At 42.3% G+C, this 20,369-nt stretch overlaps 1 protein-coding gene across 7 annotated transcripts in view; it reads right to left on the bottom strand.

Annotated features, from left to right (window-relative positions):
* The window catches only part of NALCN (sodium leak channel, non-selective), a 315,418-nt gene that overhangs the window by 220,455 nt on the left and 74,594 nt on the right, over window positions 1–20,369 (bottom strand). For 5 of the 7 annotated variants that reach the window (XR_013232146.1, XM_077343802.1, XM_077343798.1 and 2 more), the window contains one exon: window positions 19,724–19,878. Coding sequence is in view for 6 of the 7 variants with exons in the window: in XM_077343802.1 (XP_077199917.1) it covers window positions 19,724–19,878 (155 nt within the window). In the remaining variant the exon portion in view is untranslated. The remainder of the gene's footprint in view (window positions 1–19,723; window positions 19,879–20,369) is intronic. The other 2 variants (XM_077343799.1, XM_077343801.1) reach the window with 1 other exon arrangement.

The following is a 20,369-nucleotide window of genomic DNA, read 5'->3' as shown; positions in this document are numbered from 1 at the left end:
GCTCTAATGCCCGTTGTATTCCTAGATACAATGGGCTTTACCCCTAGTATTACAATAAAAGTTTATGTATACACAACCCACAAAGCCCTCTCACTACAAAGCACGTGAACATACCCTCAGAAATCCAGGAGTACAATTTCTCAAAAAAAAAAAAAAGATGATACCTCAAAATATATACATTAAAATCTAAAAGAGTGAAAACATCACCATACAAAGATAACTAATACAGATGATCATCAAACCACACTTGAGAAAAATGGGGAAGTTTTATCACTTGGTAGAGACATTCACTTTTATTGTATAAAAATGTGTGATAGAAACACACCCACCATTTTTAATAATTGAGAGAACAATGAAGAAACCCTCTGTTTTATTAGAATATTTGTGTCACCTTTCACAGCTCGCAAAAAAAGCAAACAAAAACAGATCTATAGGTAACAATCAGGTATTTAAAAAATAAAAGAGCACAATACCATCCAATTTTTCCTCAGGATAATACTCTACAAGAAACAACTGGGGGTGGGCGCAATCATGTGGGTCTTTCTCATCATCATACGGACTTCTTTCCCTGCCTCAAACTCTTTTTGCAAATTACATATTGTATGTGGAAAAACACGATGTTCTCTGTTGCTACACAATATTTTCTCACAGGGGATGCTTGAGAGCCAGTAAATCTATATAAATAGGATATGTCATAAGCCAGCTTGTGGCTCCCCCCCCCCCCCATTCAACTGACAGGCTATAATATTTTCCTCCCTTTTCATTACCTGTCTATGATAAGCATACGTTTAATTGCTTGTAGGCATTTTCCAACTAATTCTTCTCTTAGAAAATCATTATATAAGTTTACCACCCTCTGAGCTCAAATGTTTTTGCTTGAATTGACTTTACGCCTGCTGTTTTCTTATTTTATTTAATGCCCTTTTGTATTCTGAGCTTAAGCATGGAGTTCAAAGCTTAGCAACAATCTGTCATAATCACTGAAACGACTTTGGCATCTAGAACATTCTGATTGTGTTTCCTGAACTGTCTTTTCACAGCAAGGACAATCCTAATGTGCCCCCGTGTTTTAAAAGCCTTACTGCATATCTTAGTGCTACTTCATGTTTATTTTGTTACTTATGTTGGGAATTTTGATTTCATTTTGTTTACACAGGGTGCATGAACAGGACTGGATCCATTCCTAAATACAACCAGTGGAATGAAGCCCACTGAGCAAAACTCCCCACCTTCTTCACTCCACTCCACTCCACTCCACTCCACTCCACTCCACTCCACTCCACTCCACTCCACTCCACTCCACTCCACTCCACTCCACTCCACTCCACTCCACTCCACTCCACTCCACTCCACTCCACTCCACTCCACTCCATTGAGATTCTTGAAAATTCCACTTGGTGGATTGAGAAAACTTCAGACCACTGTGGAAGGCAAAGTTAGAATCTGCAGATGGAAGTGGGAATTATTTATTTATTTATTATATTTATATACCGCCCTCCCCTGAGGCTCAGGGCAGTTTACATGAAACTAGAGAAAAAAACAGTACAAATAACATGATAATTTGATCAATAGTGAAACAGTCATAACTGAAGAACAGTAACATAATGGAACAAACATGGCGAGAACATCCAATTTTAACTGTAACATACTGACAGCCCCATAGGATGGACATGTTGGTGGTAGTTTTCATGGGAGGGGGGCTCAGGGGCCAATGGGAAGTGACTGCATTCAGGTCGACCTCAACTAAAAGCCTGGTGGAAGAGTTCCCTTTTGCAGGCCCTACAGAACTGTTTAAGCTCCTGTAAGAGCGTTTAGCTAGCACTACGGCTCTTATTCAGTGTTTTTGCTTCTCTAACAGCACAGGTAATACCAGAGGGCTGGAAACAGGCAGCTGGCCCTTATCAGCTGGATCAGAGCTAGGAGGTGGAGGCCATTCTGTGCAAGCGGTTGTAAATCTTGCCATGCTTGCATCTCCTACTCCTATCAGTTGGTTTCTGCCATCTCTTTGTCTAGCTATGCTGGTCCCTTCCTCCTCTGAAGAGTCCATTCCAAATTCTAAGCTCACAAGCAAGAAAATAAAACATGGTGAATCTCATTTGTACAACATACTGAAATCCCTCTTGATTTTAAATCAATAGATCTATTCTTTTTGTGAAAAAATGAATTTTTTCTCTGGAGGGTTTGAAACACAACATTTTGGAAGTTGTGTTTCTCTGAACAAGAGAGGAGGGGGGTGGGCAATGGCTTTCTAGGATCACATCAGCTCGCTTTTATACAAATGCAAATACAACTAGCTAATCCGGTCCCCTCCCTGGTCTAAGCAGGGATCAGAGATTTGGAGGTTTTAAATGCTAGAGAAACTTCAGGAAGGAGATTCCTAGGGCTTCTCCAGAATATGTTTCTTTGACCTAGCTTGACCTGGTCAGAAGGTGGAAAAAAAGAGAAAGACACCTAAAGAGTTGAATAAGGCTTTAAAGTAATAAGAACTCTATAGAAGGCTGTAATTTCTTAAGTAAAGAAGCCTATCTTATATTTTAACTTTTGATAGGGCATGTTTTGTGAGAGGGGTAGGATTTGTGTTTTATCCAGTTTTTATTGGAATCTTTTGTTGAATTTGGTGCTGTGCTAAAATTATACTTGTAAACATTTTCTTTTCAATAATAAATACTTTATAACTTTGGATACTGATAGTGGTTCTCTGTACCACATAGACCTCTGCAATCTTGTACATGCTATTGCAGAAGGGGAGCCCTAGAAAAGTGAGGGAGGCTGATTGTTGGCAAGTGGCTATTCCTCCAGGGGTGCAACAGGCAGTAAAATTGTCCCCATGGTGGCCAGGCGTTGAGCAGCAAGAGACACGAGGCAATTTCTCAGTCTAGAGAGGGAAAGCTGGTAGTTCTGCCCCTCTCAGTGGGCAATCCCATATAAAGATGGCAGTGGTTATCTGAGAGAGAGAGAGGTTTCTCCAGGAGTTGGGATTGGAAACCCCTTGGAGTGAGAAAAGTGGGACAGGATCTGTGGGCCGAAGCAACCCTGTCACAGTCATTAACAAGCCAAAGTGTCCAGGCATTTTGAAAGTCAGCATTTCCATGAGATGAGTGCTCAACTTTTCATCACTGGAGGTTTTCAAAAAGAGGTCTAATGTCTCAAATTTTCAAATGTAACACCCTTTCCGATATCATGATCTCAATACTCCCCATCCCCCATTATGTTAATTACAAAAATGGTATTCAAAATGGATGAATGTCCACATGCAAGTCAAGAAACACATCTCAGTTTATAGGAACTGTAGAAAACCCATAGCTAGAAATCTTCTCAGAACTAGTAATATATGTCAGACAGAACTTTGCTGAAAAGCCAATTGTTGAATTATCTTGTAACTAGATGATATTCAGGAAAATAATGAGATTTCGGTAAGTATGTCCCTATAGAATGGAAAATATCAATGATTCTACCAAAAAAAGTTGTTTGTTAGCCCACTCCAACCATAAAAAGGCTGTAAAGATCAAGACCACATGTTCAGTGGCCACTGATGGTACATGTACATTTCATGACCATGCAAGCAGGACTTTGTATCTTGTATGTGCAATACACATGGCAGGAATGGACTCTGTACAGTATACAAATTTAAAGAGCCCACACAGAAAAAAAAGGGGAACAGAAATGTGACAGAACATAAAGAAATGCAATTGAGGCAGTAAAAATGCCTTCATGACTCATTGAACACATAACAGCTTTTCCTACTGCTAATTTCTAAGACTATAACTACTGCATGTAAACTAGAATTTACAATAACCATACGATTTTAAGCAAACTAAAATAATCTGCCGAAGCTATGGAAATGGCTTAAAAAAAAAAACCCTGTTGGTATCCTACCATGAATACTACAACAAAAATTCAAAAGGGCTCTTAAATCTGGTTTCAGTCTAAGGTTTTCTTAAACAATCCTGATAATTTCATTCACAGCAATGTGAAATAAAGGCCTGCTTTGTGTCAGGTTTGGTATTTGCAGCGGGTTCTCGGGTTTGACATTGCTGCAGATTCTCAGGTTGTACATTGGCATACAGATCCTCAAGGCTAATGACTTTCCCAGGTTTTGTACTGACCGGGTTTTCAGATTTGCTGTTCCTATTCAATCTAGCTTGGGTGATTCCTGGGTTTTACATTTCCCCCCTACAGGAATCAATCAAGGGTGACTGGGGGGGGTGGGTCCTTGTTCAGGGGTCCAAGAGGTCTGGTTCACTTGAAATTTGGGGGATATCTAAGACAGACACCAGCAGCTCGGCTACAATTTTGGTGTCAGTAGCTCTAAAAATAGCTCATCCAGCCCTTGGCAAGACTTCCCATAGGGAATAATGGAGGTGATAAATATTGGAACCCAGGGAGGAGCAGATGGATTCGACCAATGAACTGGTATTTGGAACCAGGGGGCCTGGGGATGCCAATACTTTTTGGGTCCCTGATATCTGTAGCAAAAGAGAGAGAGAAAGAAAGAAAAGTTTTTTTCTGCACTTACCTATAGCACCATCCTATGATTCCCACTCCAGTCTAAACCCATTGATTACACAGGATTGTGCTGTAAGCCATTTAATATAATAAATTTAAATCTGGTCATACTCCACAGCGCTTATTGGGAAGAAGGGAGGGAGGAAAAGCCATCTTCATTTACAAAATGATTACTTCCATTATTCTGTGACTGCTACTTTCATTATACAAAGCTATAGTGTCTTATTACCAATGTGTGATAATTAAACGGATAAGACTTAATTTTCTTCACAGGCATTAACAAATTTCTAATAACTTGATATTCTAATCTACTCATTCATAGCATGGCTTTCCTGTTCTGTTTTGTGTGAGGCGGTGTTTTTGCTTTTAAGCCCTCTCCTTCTCAGTGCAGACCATGATGTCAGGCTTACCTTCCTCCTGTCAGGCCTGCCCCTTTGTGACTTATCTGATCTAGCTGCTTTCTGCTTCATCTTCTTAAATCTTTACCCTTGACTTCTGGCCTCTGCACAAAATCCCCTTACGGCCTTGGCCTTCCATTTGATCTTGTCAGTCTGCTCTGTCTCAGTCCTACACACACTACGTTTCCCTGTGCTCTGCCTTTCCCCATAATCTGCCATTCACGGCTGCAAAATGCTTTCTTGGAAGCCTAGTCCTCTCCCCTTTTCTGTAACCTGTGTCCATCCATTAGAAGAATTCTTCGTTCCTCTTCTTTATCTTTGATGCTCTGTCAAGGCCAGTATCACAGCCCTACTTCTGGATCACTCCCTAGGAATGGAGTCCCTTCACTGATAAAACTGAAGTTACCAGATCTCTCTGCCACCCCCTATTCTTCACCTTCCATTTTCCGACTTCCTATACATCCCTCAATGTTTTTATCTTTTCCCCTTGTCACTTAACAACTCGATTACTTTTTTGTCCTTGTCTAACTCATCCACACTTTCTTATTCCTATCCCTCTAACTCAGTGGTTCTCAACCTTCCTAATGCCGCGACCCTTTAATACAGTTCCTCATGATGCGGTGACCCCCAACCATAAAATGATGCGTTCTTTCACAGAAATTAAACCAAAACTGACCAATGGTGTGAAGATCCATTGTTCATTATTGTATATAAGCTGTTTTTTTTTTCTGGGGTTTCTCAGTTCAGTTCCTCTTGTCCCACTATGCTGATCTCACTCTTTTCCACCTGTAGGAGGAGCGGCAACAGTGGAGCCCCCCCCCCACCTGGCCAAGTTGCTCGCCCTCCCACGACCCCTGTGAAAGTATCAGTCAACCCCCCAAAGGGGTCCCAACCCCCAGGTTGAGAACCACTGCTCTAACATGTGGCTTTCACCACCCTTACTTAACTCACTTATTTATCCAAATTATCAATCTTTTCCTCCTAGTTACTTACTTAGTACATTGCCCCACATCACATCACAACAAAAATATTTTACTTATCCTGGCCCCAGAATAAATTCCTTGTATTTCCTTTCTACCCTCTACCTCAAAGTTCGGGGAGCATGTTGCTTACTACCACTCATTTGACACATATTCTTTCCATTGGCCTCTTTACTCTTATCAAAACTGCCTTCACCACACTGATGATCTGCTCAAATTAAAAAATCTGTAACTCTGCCAATATTCATTTAACCTCTCTGTGGTTTTGATATCCTCTCCCTTTGGACTGCCTGCATACCTAGATAAATCTGTCCTCAAATGTTTCTGTCAAACCACTCATCCAATGTTTCTATAGGAATTATTCTTTTCTGTTGGAGTTCCTCAGGGATTTGATCTGGAATGCTACCTGTTCTTTCTTTATTGTCTCTGAGGTCGATTCCGCACCAAATGCGCCACTCCGGGCTGCCGGGGGACACATTTCAGGGGGAAAACCATTGTCCGGCTGAAATGAGTCCCAGTGGGAAACACAGTGGTGGCAGGTAGGTTCCATCATGTGTGTGTGGGAGGGGGCAGCAGGGGCTGTTTTAGTTTGCTAGTTTGTTTAGTTTCCTGCAAACTAAACAACAAATGCCCTGGTTTGCTCTGCAGTGTCATGAAGCACTGTGAAGCTGTCCAGTGCATTTTTTTGTTCCTTGCAGGCCTCTGTAAGGTGGGGAGGAGGACACAGGACAGGCCCTGTTGGCCCCCGCAGTATGGGGCTTCTTGGGCCCCATATGGGGCTTCTGGGGCCCCCACAACACGGGGCTTCTGGGACCCAATCCATGCCAGGCCTGAGAAGGCAGCGGCCTGGCACTGTCATCATGTGGACACGGGGATTAGCCCCGGGTCCATATAGAAGCAGCCCTAAGTTTTACTGCCCATGTGGAATCAGCACGAGTGACCATACCTCATTGTGTGCCATCTATTCACTGATGAGACCCCACTCCAATGTTCTGCCTCACAACTCCCCCCTCTATTGTCATGTAGCTCCAAGTACCTCTCTGATATTTGTGTTTAATGTTTCATCATTGTCTCAGAATTAAGTACACTGAATACTGAAATTCTCATAGCTCATCCCATGGTTTCCTCTTGCTTCTCCGTGTGCATCAATGCTTTCCTCTGACCTTTCATTGTCACATCTCAGTCTCTGATTGTCACTCCAGAACTTCTCCAGTAAAAGAAGAAAAACAGCTTCTGTTCTAGCTGACCACAAAACAGCCTTCCTTAAACCTTTACACAAGCTTCCTGAATGCACAAACTCCTCATTCTTACCTTCCAACACACCATTACATCCCTCACTTACCATTTACCCTTCTGTTATCTCTGTTTGTGACCCTTGCTCCTCTTACTCCATTCAGCTGTCTAGAGGTTCTTATTCCCTTACTCTATATTCATGAAATTATCTCCCAGAACACTTGAGTAATTCAGCTTCACTATCATCAGATCCATTCTAAAACCAACATGTCTTTGGTTCATCTCCTGCTCTAGCTAAATTAATGCATATGGAATTGAAGAGATACTCTTTCTTTGTTTATTGTCCCCTCCTTTCCCTCTGATGTCTCTCCCTATACTGAAGTTTAAAGAGTAAGGCATTTGTCTCTCTTTGTTTGTTGTGTGCAATGATGGCATTGGTTTTATATTTATAATCTCTTCACACAATTTTGGACATAAGAGCAGCTGTGCTTGAACAGACCAATGGTTCAATCCAGTGGTTCTCAACCTTCCTAACGCTGCGACCCTTTAATACAGTTCTTCACGTTGTGGTGACCCCCAACCATAAAATGATGCAAGTGTTCTTTCACAGATATTAAACTGAAACTGACCAATGGCATGAAGATCCATTGATCATGATTGTAAATAAATTGTTTTTTTCCCAGGGTTTCTCAGTTCAGTTCTGCCTCTTGTCCCACCATGCCAATCTCGCTCTTTTCCGCTGCTCAATACAGACAAATGCTCTATCTCGATCTGACCTGCAAGGCTGCTGTGTAGCTGGCACCACCCCCGTGGCCAAGCTGCTTGCCCTGCCGCAACCCCTGTGGAAGGGTTGTTCGACCCCCAAAAGGGTCCTGACCCCCAGGTTGAGAACCACTGATCTAACCCAACATCTTGTTTTGCATGGTAGCCAGCCAGATGCCTTAGAATAGGACAGGAGGAAAGATTCCCCTAATACCAGTCCATAGCACTGGAAATCAAAGAGACATTGTTTAGTCACTGTAGCTAACAGCCACTGATGGACCTCTCTTCTCTATGAGTTATCTAATCCTCTTTTATCACCAACTAAACTAATGCCTGCCGTAACATTCTGCAATGATGAACTTCACAACTACTCTTATATTCTGTATCATCTTCCTTGGTCCACAGTCTACAGATGCCCCTCAAAGCGCAAATGATGTGTCAGGAAAATACATAAATCTTACTTTGTGTCTTGATTATGAAGCAATTTTGTTTTCTTTTTGTCCCAGGCAGCACTTTGAGGATATTTTCTTTCTTCATCTTCAGTAATGCTGATGACTTTAATGAGCCTTTATTTCCTTTTTGTATGCCCCCTGGCCCCCAGCTGCCACTCAAGTGTTCTACTTATCCCTCTTTAAGTCATTTGGTCTACAATAATATCAAACACAAATGGCCAGTGCTACATATAGTCAACAAAGTTTGTGTTATGGTTTTCATAGAAACTGTACAAAATTCACTTGCTGCTCTAACTACATATATTCTAGGTGAGCATCCTTGTTGAAAGGACTCTGAAAGTTACTATTTCAGTCCAAAACCAGATTGATAACAAAAAGGAAAGGAATAAAGCGGAAGCAAAAGGGCTTTTCCCTTTTGCTAAAGCAGCAAGCATGGAACTTCCTGTGGCAGTTGTGGGTCTGGATGATACATGTTCACTGCAATATGATTTGCGGGGCATGTTCTCCCACCATAAATTATTTTTGTGCTAAAATATGTATTCCTCCCAGATGGGCTTTCCAAAGAGGTCTATCAATTAATCCTGCCCCATCACCTTCCATAGAAAATTGCCATCATCTTATCATTTAGCTGTGGAGAAGCAGCAGCCAGATGTGGGGTGCCTAGACCAAGGGTATACAACCTTTTTGAGCCTGAAGACACCTTTGGAATTCTGGCCCCACATAGTAGTAGTAGTAGTAGTAGTAGTAGTAGTAGTAGTAGTAGTAGTAGTAGTAGTAGTAGTAGTAGAAGAAGAAGAAGAAGAAGAAGAAGAAGAAGAAGAAGAAGAAGAAGAAGAAGAAGAAGAAGAAGAAGAAGAAGAAGAAGAAGAAGAAGAAGAAGAAGAAGAAGAAGAAGAAGAAGAAGAAGAAGAAGAAGAGCTGGTTCTTATATGCCGCTTTTCCCTACCCAAAGGAGGCTCAAAGCGGCTTACAGTCGCCTTCCCATTCCTCTCCCCACAACAGACACCCTGTGGGGTGGGTGAGGCTGAGAGAACGCTGATATCACTGCCCGGTCTGAACAGTTTTATCAGTGCCGTGGCAAGCCCAAGGTCACCCAGCTGGTTGCATGTGGGGGAGCGCAGAATCGAACCTGGCATGCCAGATTAGAAGTCCGCACTCCTAACCACTACACCAAACTGGCTCTTGTGGGCACAGCCACAAAATGGCAGCTGCAGGAGGTGAAGTTAGCCATAAAATGGCTTCCATAGCTTACCTGCAGTTACATAGTGAAGATCCTTGTGCTGTAGTGGCAGCTGGCAACGTAACATTTTAAAAGTTCTTCACAGCCAATCAGATCTTTAATGGTCAATCAGAAACTTTGCTGGGGAAAAGCCTCATTTGGCCCCATTCACTTTCTAAAAAGACTTGGTGGGAGCCAGGAAAGAGGTGATCCATTCTAAAGCCAAGATGGCTTTGGTTCATCTCCTGCTCAAGCTAAATTAATGTATTATTATTATTATTTCGATTTATTACCCGCCACTCCCAAATGGCTCGTGGCTGGTTACAGTGTCCTAAAACCCCATTAAAACTCCCATTAAAAGACTTAAAAATATCACAGCATGGTGGCACAATAATAAAATCCCCTTCCTGCCCCCCTTCCTTAAAAAAGGGGAGGATGGAGGAGAAGGAGGTAAACGATGTTCAAGAAGAAGCCCGGGAGAGAGCAGTCGATGTACCACAGCAGCCCCAGCCTCAACCATAGACCTGGCGGAAGAGCTCTGTCTTGCAGGCCCTGCGGAACGTCGAAAGGTCCCACAGGGCCCGCAGCTCTCCCGGAGATTCCACGTAGATGGAATTTATTTGGGGATCCCTGTTCGAGACCCCTGTTCTACTATATGAATACTAAAATAGTCTATTGGATCAGGCCAGTATTATAGGGAGGCTACCATCCTGGGTGTATCATTATCCTACGCTTAGTATGAGCTGAGAATACAACATATACTTGTTTTTCATAACAATAATGTTTTAATGGTTTTATGAAACTGTTTTTATGCGTGAGATACCAACGGGAAGGTCTCTAGAGAAGCAGCATATATTTTTTCCTAAATAAATAAATACCTTTTACTTTTCTTCTCCTGGCTTTTTTCAAGGCTCAGCTGGGATATTCATCTGAACCTAAGAACCACCATGCTGGATCGGGAACAAGGCCCATCTAATCCAGCATTCTGTTTGCACAATGGCCAACCAGCTGCCTTTAGGAAGCCCCAAAATAGGAAGACTGCAACGGCATCATCCTGGCTGCGCTCCCTAGCAACTGATTTAAAGAGGCAGACTACCTCTGGTACTGGAGGGAGAAAATATCCCTCATGATTAGTAGTCAGTGATAGCCCATATGAATTTGTCTACTCTTTAAAGTCTTCCAGGCTGGCAGCCATGACCACGTTCTGTGGCAGCAAATTCCACAAATTAACCCTATGCTTTGTGAAGGAATATTTCCTTTAGCCTGTTCTGATCCTTCAATGGATTACCCTGGGTTCTGGTATTACGAGAGAAGGGAGAAAAGTTTCTCCCTCTCCCTCCTGCCCAAGCCATGCGTCATTTTTATAAACTTCTATCCAGAAGGCAACACAAACATACAGAAACACCCTTGTATTTTTTTCCACAGGAGTAATTTGTTGTCTGTAAGGCCACACTGGTTAGACAAAAAAACAAATAAACATAACTTCTGCTCACTTCACCTACTTACTTACAGTGGAAGAAGTATTGCGAGACACGAGGCAAGCCAGATTGCAAATGGCCATTAACGGGTGGACTGAGCTGCTTGTGTTCGTTCCTTGGGGAAATTAATTCTCGTTCACATTTAACTAGTGCTGAATAGTAAGCTATCATTGGCTGAAAGGCAGCTCCAGGGATGGGGGGGCAGTCTCCAAATCTGTTCACTTTTCCAGTTGAGGAAATTATGGATGTGGTTAATAAGACTTTGTCACCTGTACAAAAAATGAGCAACCTGCTTCGGGCTGGGGCCATTAGGTGGCAGAGAGGGGATGCTCCCTTTACAATATTCGGCCACCAGCAACAAGACTGAAAAAGTCGTGCTCTCTTATGCTGCCAGTAGCCCATAAAACTAATCTACTGCCCTCTTCCTTTCATCAGCCTAAACCAGGGGTAGTCAAACTGCGGCCCTCCAGATGTCCATGGACTACAATTCCCATGAGCCCCTGCCAGCGAATGCTGGCAAGGGCTCATGGGAATTGTAGTCCATGGACATCTGGAGGGCCGCAGTTTGACTACCTCTGGCCTAAGCTATCCTGCAGCTTTTCATGAGTGGAAAAATAATAATAATAAAGATAGCTGTAAATACTTTGCCGCCCAGGTGTTCTGACAAGGAGTCATCTGTTTTCACGAACAATGACAAAGTGTGGCAATTTTAAACTTTTAACAAAATTCACCCAGAAACTCCATCAGCATTTTTGTACAAGCTTCTTCTCGTGGGATGAGCTACGCAGCGCCTTTAGCGCGGTGAGCAGAAATGGCTCACTTCAGCGTTCTTTGGGATTAAAAGCACTCAATCAGGCATGCAAAAAAAGAAAGTATTTTTTTTGTATACACTGCAGGACTGTTATAGGGTTCGTAAAACATTTGTTTTATTGGAATATGTTGAAACAGAAACTTTTTGGGGTATTTTTTTAAAGAGAGTGCATAAACATTTTAATAGGTATTTTGAATTCTATTTTTAAAACTCTACACGATAGCCTTTTTAAAAACATTGTCTGCGTTATAGAATTTATTCCTTGCACGTTATTTTCAGAGAACACATGCCGGGGAGAAAATCATTGTGGTGGGTTGCCAAGATGAAACCTAGATGGTCACACATTACCTTTAAAATTCACAGGTGGAAAATGAAGTAATGGCAACTTTTTCTATTGGTGCCCCTTGCCTAGGCCTTTTGACTGCCCGCTTACCTACAACAACAAGCCAGAGTCCAGGTATGGATCTTTACAGGTTAAGAAAAGAGAGGACAGACAGAAAGGCCAGGAAGGAACAAGTGGGAGCAGGCTTCCGCAACCACATCCTGGAAGTGTTTCCCGAATTGGGGGGGGGGGGAGCCAAAGGCTTCCCATGTGGTCATGGGGAAAATTGGGGCAACTATCCCATGGCAAAAAACCACGGGGCAACACAGCTTAACACCTGGATGAGTCCTCTGTGCGGTAGACGTCTGAGACGAACTGGCTGCTCTCATTCTTTTGTTGGTCAATTTCCATGGCAAAGAGAAAACGGCCTGCACCCTAATTATCTGGGTTCCTATTGTTGTGACTGGTGGCCAAGAATAAGGATCTGACTGCAAACAAAACTAGCATGGAAAGGAGGACAGGTCTTTTGGAAAATTGCTTAATCCTGTTAAGATACTATTATTTATCTGGCGAGATTAATATCAAATGGGCCACAACACCAAGGGAATTTCTGTTCCACTGAATGCTGCTTAACAGCTGCAATGTTGTCTTTGACTGTCACTAGAAAGCAGCTGTACTAATCTATTCACATTAGTCTCACATGACTGCCTTGGTTAATACAGGCAACAGTGGCTTTGGGATCAACATGGCCATCGATTCAAATTCCAAGGGTCTGCTCTGAAATTGTCCAACTTTCCTAACTCCACAAAATTTCAGTTCTATAATTACCAGAATGTATGACAGAACTTTGGATAGTGCTATTTGGGTCATACAAAGAATGGCTTAGCTTTAATGTGAAGAGCGATAAAAACTACTTCTGCTTTAGCATGGCAATCTTTCTCCTATTGAAGGCTATAGACATTAGATTTTCTCAAGTAAGAGAAATACATACCGTGCTTACGAGATTTAATGATCAGGACCAAATCATAAGAAACAAAAGTCAGTGCAAGAATTTTCCCAGGAAGAATGCTCTGGTCTGGGTTCACTGACCCATGGCTATATCAAAAATTGTATGATTGTGTCAAGTAAGTCTAGTGTTCTAAGTGACGGCAATGGAAGGCAACTTACTGAACAACAGGAGTCTCTGAGAATACCTGTCTCCATTAAGGTCTGCTCACTATGTAGGAGACATCTGAGATGATGCTAATTTCAAAAAATCTCATAGTTGCAAGTAGTGCTTTTAAGAAAAAAGGTACTGTTAAGGTGTGATATTGGTACACACTAGGTCTGTCTCAGAGAAAGAAAGAACCAATATGTGTATCCCCTAAGAAGGAACATGCAGAACTGAAGTATGGGTGATGTCCACCAAGGAGACAGGAGGAGGAAGAATTTTAGTCCTGCCTCCCTGAGAGAGTGGTGGGAATCACCCAATCAAGATGTCCTTTTGATTCAGAGGGAGAACAGTAGTATCAATGGAAAGGTCTAAACAAATGAAATAAGAATTTGAATAAGAATATAGCTTGGATCCAGTGATAATTTCTGTGTACAGAAGGGATCTCCATCCTGACCCCCCACACCAGTGCTGCTCCTGGGGACAGGCTGGCTCAGGAGCTACAAGAGGAGAGAATCAGATAGCTGCAGCACAAGACAAAATTTCCATTAATGGAAATGTTACACTGGATCCAACTCTTTGTGTGTGATTTATACTGTTTCCCTATTCCCACCCAGCTCACAAGTTCCATCGAATGCAATTTCCACGTGCTGTCTTACCCTCACTGGTAGTATGGCAAATGCCTACTTGATTTTGGTTATGGACACCATGTAGCAACTGACCCTACAAGGAAAAATCAATCATGTTATGAAGAAAATGTACAGATTGGGTCTTTGATTAATCAAAGGTGAGTTCATTTCGAAGGGAACAGGCCAAAAAATAATTATAACAATTTCTCACAGTGGAGTGTTAAAAAAGGAACTCCCAATACTGTCAAATCTAATGTGTGTTTACTTGGGAAGCGAGCAAACGCCACCAAGCACAATGGATGTTATTTTTGAGTTAACATGCATTGGTGTCCTTAAAAGTGACTCTCTTTTAGTTTGTAATTTGTAAAATAGTGAGACATGAAACAAAATTAAGGGACTATGTCAGTGTAATAAACACCACCAAAGGATGAACAAGCATTAAAGCAAAATTAAAGGCAGATAGCCCTGTCAAAGCATTGGTGGTGACATGGGAAACTGGAGTAATTAAAGCAGCAATAAGAATATATTTACATTCCTTACCTTACCTACATATTAATGTCCCAAACAAGTACAGCCTTCCCCATCAGACAAGAACAAAACCCATACAGGCTCGAACTTCTGAATTACACACTTTCTGCATTACATGCAAGTGATCAATGGAGGGCTAACGCGAAGGTTTTGACACCTAAGATAACACTGAGACACACAAAAGAGTGATTCTAAAGTCTATGAGCAAAAGCTCCATCCTTCTCTTTGTTGTGCTTAGAGTTAGTAATGTATAAAGTCTATATTCCTGAGGAAGGTTTTCAAGATTCAACAGTCCAAACCTTTCCAGCCTGACGAATGTGACTATGCAACTTTGGGCTGGGTTCTACATGGTCTATGTCCAGTCAGTGGATGGAAGGATGGTACCATATCTGAATGACATGTTCCCTGCCTTGAGTTAATATATACATAGATAAAACAAGAATCTGTGCACACATTTGTAACTGCCTTGCCCAAATGCAGATCTAATTCAACAAATCCCTAAATATTGAGACGACGGCAGCAAGACTATTGCTGGCTACAAAATGGAAAATGCAGGAGCTACCGTCAATAGAAGACTGGTTGAGTAAATTGGCGGATCTCGCCAAGATGGCTAAATTGACACTAATGGTTAATGGAAAATCAGAAGAAGCCTTTCAGGAACAATGGGGTCCTTACTTGAACTATTTAAAATAGATGGGGAAATGACTGGGTTCTAATATGCTTAGATTCTAAACAATTGCTTCACCAATGTTTATTATATGTATCTACTCTTATTTCTTTCTGAAAAAAAATTTTTTTTTAAAAAGCCCTAAAGATGCCTTCCCAAAGTCAGAAAGCAAAAATAATAAACTGGGAGGGGTGGGTCCCAGAGAAGAAACAAATATAGAAAAATATAGAAAAATACAGACCCACTGGGAAACCAATATGGCAATAAATTATCCAAATTGGACTTATATAGAGTCGTCTCTCTTCAGTAAATCATTGGCATCTGAAGCGCCACAAGCTAAGTTTAGCTATTGTATGACCTTATACTCTATGAAGAGATTCCTTAATAAGCTGAAGTTGGTCCTTAAATATAAAAACCGTCCCTTGAAAAAGCTGTAAGACGAAACGCGTTGGGGCTTGTGTGAAATAAGAATAAAAGAATTACTGAAGAGAGGTGACTCTATAGAAGTCCAATTTGGATATTTTATTGCCATATTGGTTTCCCAGTGCGTCTGTATTTTCCCAAAGTCAGAAAGCAAAGATATCCTGCTTACCCATAGAAAAACCCTTTGATTTAGAAGAGATGGTTTTATATAACCCACATTTCATTACCCAAAAGAGGTCCAAAGTGGCTTGCAAACACCTTTCCTTTGTCTTCCCACAACAGATACCCTGTGAGGTAGGTGAGGCTGAGAGAGCTCTGCAAGAACACAACTGTGTCTAGCCCAGAGTCACCCATTTGGCTGCATGTGGTAGAGGAGAGGCAAATCAGTCCCAGTTCTCCAGATTAGATTCTGCCAATATTTAACCACCACAACACACTGGCTGTGTTGTCTAAGGCTGTCCAAGAAGCCTACTTGGATCACGGATGTATATCAGGAGATGTGGTTCAAGAGATATGAGGTCCCAGGTTGTGAAGGCCTTTAAGAATGATAACATTTTGAATTGAACCCAGAAGCAAAAAGATAAGCAGTGCGGTTGATACAGCACAGGACTTTAGCAGTTGAGCAGCTGACCAGGGATAGAACTCTTGTCACTACAACTGAAGCTTCCAAGACATCTTCAAAGGTAACTTCATATAGGGAGCATTCCCTATATGAACAATCCAGTCTCAAGGTTATGGTAGATGAATCAGTGTAGCTAGAGTGACAGAATCTAGCTCATGACCTAGAAGTAGTTGATTGAAGATACTCCCAGCAACAACCTGTTTATCCAATGACAGGATCAGGTCCATGAGCGCGCCCCCCCCCCCAATATAAACTCTTAATTTCATCCACTAAAGAGAGCTTAACTTCATCACCAACAGACATTATACTTGTCTGGTTGGATGGTCCATCAAACATCAGAAACTGCTCAAAACTAAAGCAGACCATTGGCCCAATAATGTCCTCCAGCTGGCAGGAGCTCTCCAGGACCTTAGCCAGAGGTTTTTCACATAAGCAAGGGCTCCAGGGAGCTGTTGGCAGGGAAGTGATCAAAAAGTTCCAAGTGCACACACTAATTGCTTCAGCAAAAGGATGCATGCCGAGCTTCAGGATCAAAGCCACAAACTGCTAAAGACATGATGATTGCTAACCATTCATGATGATCTGTAACCAGTCAAAATAAATAAATAAATAAATAATACTGCTGAAACATTACAAGCCTAGCTGTCCATGAAGACTCACTGTACTGCAACTGAGTGCACAGATGCAAGAGCGGCCAAATTTTGCAAAACTTAGCAATAAGCAATCTCTCTGTGGCAACCGACAGGAATGGAATTTCTAGGAAAAAAGGAAGTTAATAACCTCAGAATTAGAAAAGTTCCAAATGTGCATTTCCTTATTTTTGCTCTGCTACAAACCCAACAAAGACAGACTGAATCCAAATGAAAAATACAGCACAAATATATTAGCTGAACTCAGATGTACAATCGCACATTTAATTATGCTGAAAATTTAATGACACGGTCATGCCCCCCTTTCCTATCACTTTTCTTTCCCTCTCTGTACTGTCACTCAGGTCCTTTGTGATCCACTGGTTTTTGCAAACACCTATTGAGAAACTTGAAGCCTATGCAAATGAAATCACAAACCTAATTAGGCATGCAATTACTGGATTTTTATCCATGGGACACAGGGGCATCTTTATGTGAAGCTAACCCCACAATAAGGACGGCCATCATAACAGCAGACCTATGCTACCGAGTTAAACAAGACTCAATAATGTACCCAAGGAGGGAGGAAAGCATAATGGGAAATGTCTCGGCATCAGGTACTTACCAGTTGTTCCATTTTTAATGAATCTCTTTCACGACAATACGTAAGACTCGGAAAACCAGACCAAGCACAAAAACCGACAACACAAGTTCACACAGAATACCCATATTTTTCTGAATCCTCTTTACACAACTTACACACACACAAATACATCACACGGTATGATCCCACCCCACTGAGAAATGTACATGGTTTTTCCGACCATGTGATCTTCGATTTCTTTTCATGCACTGCTAAATAACTATTGCTTTCAAAATGTATAGCTATTGGACAGTTATGGTAAAGTGTCCATAAAGGAACATATGAGTATGATATAAAAGGACAAACTGCATGAGACACTCAGTTGCATATAGCTCTTCCATAAGGTCCCCCCTTTCTTTTCAACAAAGTGCAGCAAAAGGTGAGAAATGCCTCTTAAATGGCTCTCCCCCCAATGGATTGGAATCAAGACTTCTTGGGCTCCAAATTTTGTTTAGCACCATCACAGTGTAAAAATCTGTGCTGCCTTTATCCCATTCACATCCCAGCTTCCACTCTGGCAGCAGCTAGAAAGAAAGGCAAACACTAGAAGTCACTTCTGGATAAGCAGAGAGCAACTATGGCAGCAGTGTCCACCCGAAAAAATCTAGCTACTGTGGTGCATGTCCTGGTTACACCTAGATTATATCATTACTAGGGGCCATGCCCATTGCATTCAGGAATACAATGGGTGCTAGATCTTTGGGGTGGTTGGGGGGAGGGGGGAAGGAAGGTGATTGGCTGGCCACTGGACAGACAGGCAAGCCAGTTGGAGGAGGAGGGACTCAGGGCTGGGACAGCCGCCCTGAGTGGGCGTTAAGCTCTTAGGCCATTAGACACGCTCCTCCTCCAAGGCCTTACTAGAAATATTAAGTGGAACTGAGATTGCCCTTCAATAGTATTTGAAAACTTCAATTGGTGTAGAGTGTTGCAGCCAAGGTTCTGACTGACTGCTGTGGGTCGCAGAGACTGTATCAGTTCAGTCTTGGCCCATCTACTCTGCTCTTAATCTGTTCCTGGGTACAATTCAAGATGCTGGTGATGACCTCTGAAGTCCTACACAGCTTGAGACCAGCGTGCCATATGCCTGAAGAACCACCGATTCCTTTATGAACCTACTAGTCAACCCCTAAAAGGCCCTGTTTCCAGGTGCTGAGATTAGACAAGTGGAGGGCCTTCTCATTCATGGCACCAAACCTCTAAACTCTCTCTCCAAGGAGGCTTGCCAGTCCCCTTCCCTTGCTGTCCTCCACCAGTGGGTAAAGATATTTTCTGTTTTGTCAGGTGTTCCCTCAGTGATCCCTCCTTCCTGTCCTGTGTTTTAGTTGCTTTTCTATAGTTGCTTTTTATAGGCATGTTTTAGTTTTTGTTTTAGTTGTTTCATTGATGTGCCTTTGTTTGGTGTTAATGACTGTAAAGGCAAGTTTTTATTATTTATTTAATTTAACCTCTTAGCCACCTGGGCTGCCTGTATAAAGGAAAAAGAGAGGGGTATGAATTTTGAAAACTGTTAAATAAAAAAAACAAATTCAGTAGCTCTCATCTTTCTCCCAGGTTTCCTTGGTGGGTCCTTGTAAGTCCTCCTCCCCTGCCTTGGGCCCAGGGGCGGCAGCATGGCTCCAGGAAGCAATGATAGGCATGAGCCATGCTCATTTCCTCCTGCTGCTCTCCTGCAGGATGGAAGCTAGCTCAGCTTCTGCACTGCACCATGCTGGTGCCGAAGAGGAAACTTCTTCCATCCCAAGTGCTCTCCTCACATGCCAGGCAGCAGATGGTACAAGGCATGTGCCTCTTCATGTACTGCCCAACCATTTTGGCACTCCAAGCAGCTACGCGTCTTGCTTGGGCATCAAACTGATGCTTCCCTTTACCTTCACTGCAAAAAAATAAATCTTTTCTCTGTGCGGGAAAAGTACCCATGCACGTATGATTTTCAGTAAGGGGGGGAAAACACCAACGGGGTGGGGTGGGCGAGGTCTTCTGGCAGACTGCAGTTTCTGCAGGCACATTCTGAAACAAGAGAAACACTACTTACAACTGAGCATGACACACAGTTTGGTCCTTAGGAGATCAGGACATCAGTGGCAAAGACTGATTGCACAGACAGTAAGCAATCTGCAATTTGATCGCTGAGAGGGGGAAAAAATTGGTCACAGAGCAACACAGTCACCACGTTCACGCTCCTTCGCTGTACATTTATGAAATGTCTCTGTAGGGTCTCTTTTACATATTTTATAAGGATGTGAAAACCGACGTTAAATTAGATAGACAGACCTATCTCGTTAAAGCCACTGTAGCCCAGCTCTTGCCTGCTCAAGCCCAGTTCTTCAAGATCCACGCATTTAAATCCTGGTGGGCACTGGTAACCTTCTTCTAACTTTGAACAGTGAGTGTCAGGGATTGCTAAATTATTCCAGGTTATATTTCTGCTGAAATAAAAGAGAGAAGCAGTTAGACCAATCCAGTACAGACAATGGTTAAGGCATTTGGATTGCAGTTTAGAATTAAAATTGCATGTACATAACTTCTACTAGAAAAGGCAACTCAGGCCATTGGGGTGGGGGTGGGGAAGAGTAATCCTTCCCAGCAGGAAGCAAGAAGCAAAAACAAGAGCGACTAACAGTAGCTTAGGAATTTGCCAGGAAGAAATGTAACGTGACCAAAATCTTACAAGGACATTCCCGGAGATCGCTTTGAGCTGACCTATTTTCTGTTCGCATCACATTCTTTGACAGAAAAGGGAGGGGGAGAGAGGAAGGAGGACATTTCCAGTCTGTCATTTTGGAGAATGCTTGTTTCATTATCAGTTTAAAATAGAAGGAGCTAGAGGAATTAGTGCTATTGCTGAAGGTAATACACTTCTGATATCAAGTGTATATAGACAAGCACCATTGATCCAAATGGAGCTTCTCATGAGGAG

Source organism: Paroedura picta, chromosome 6 (assembly GCF_049243985.1).
Source record: "Paroedura picta isolate Pp20150507F chromosome 6, Ppicta_v3.0, whole genome shotgun sequence".
In the NCBI taxonomy this organism is placed as follows: Eukaryota; Metazoa; Chordata; class Lepidosauria; order Squamata; family Gekkonidae; genus Paroedura; species Paroedura picta.
This window is presented reverse-complemented; position numbering and strand designations above follow the sequence as displayed.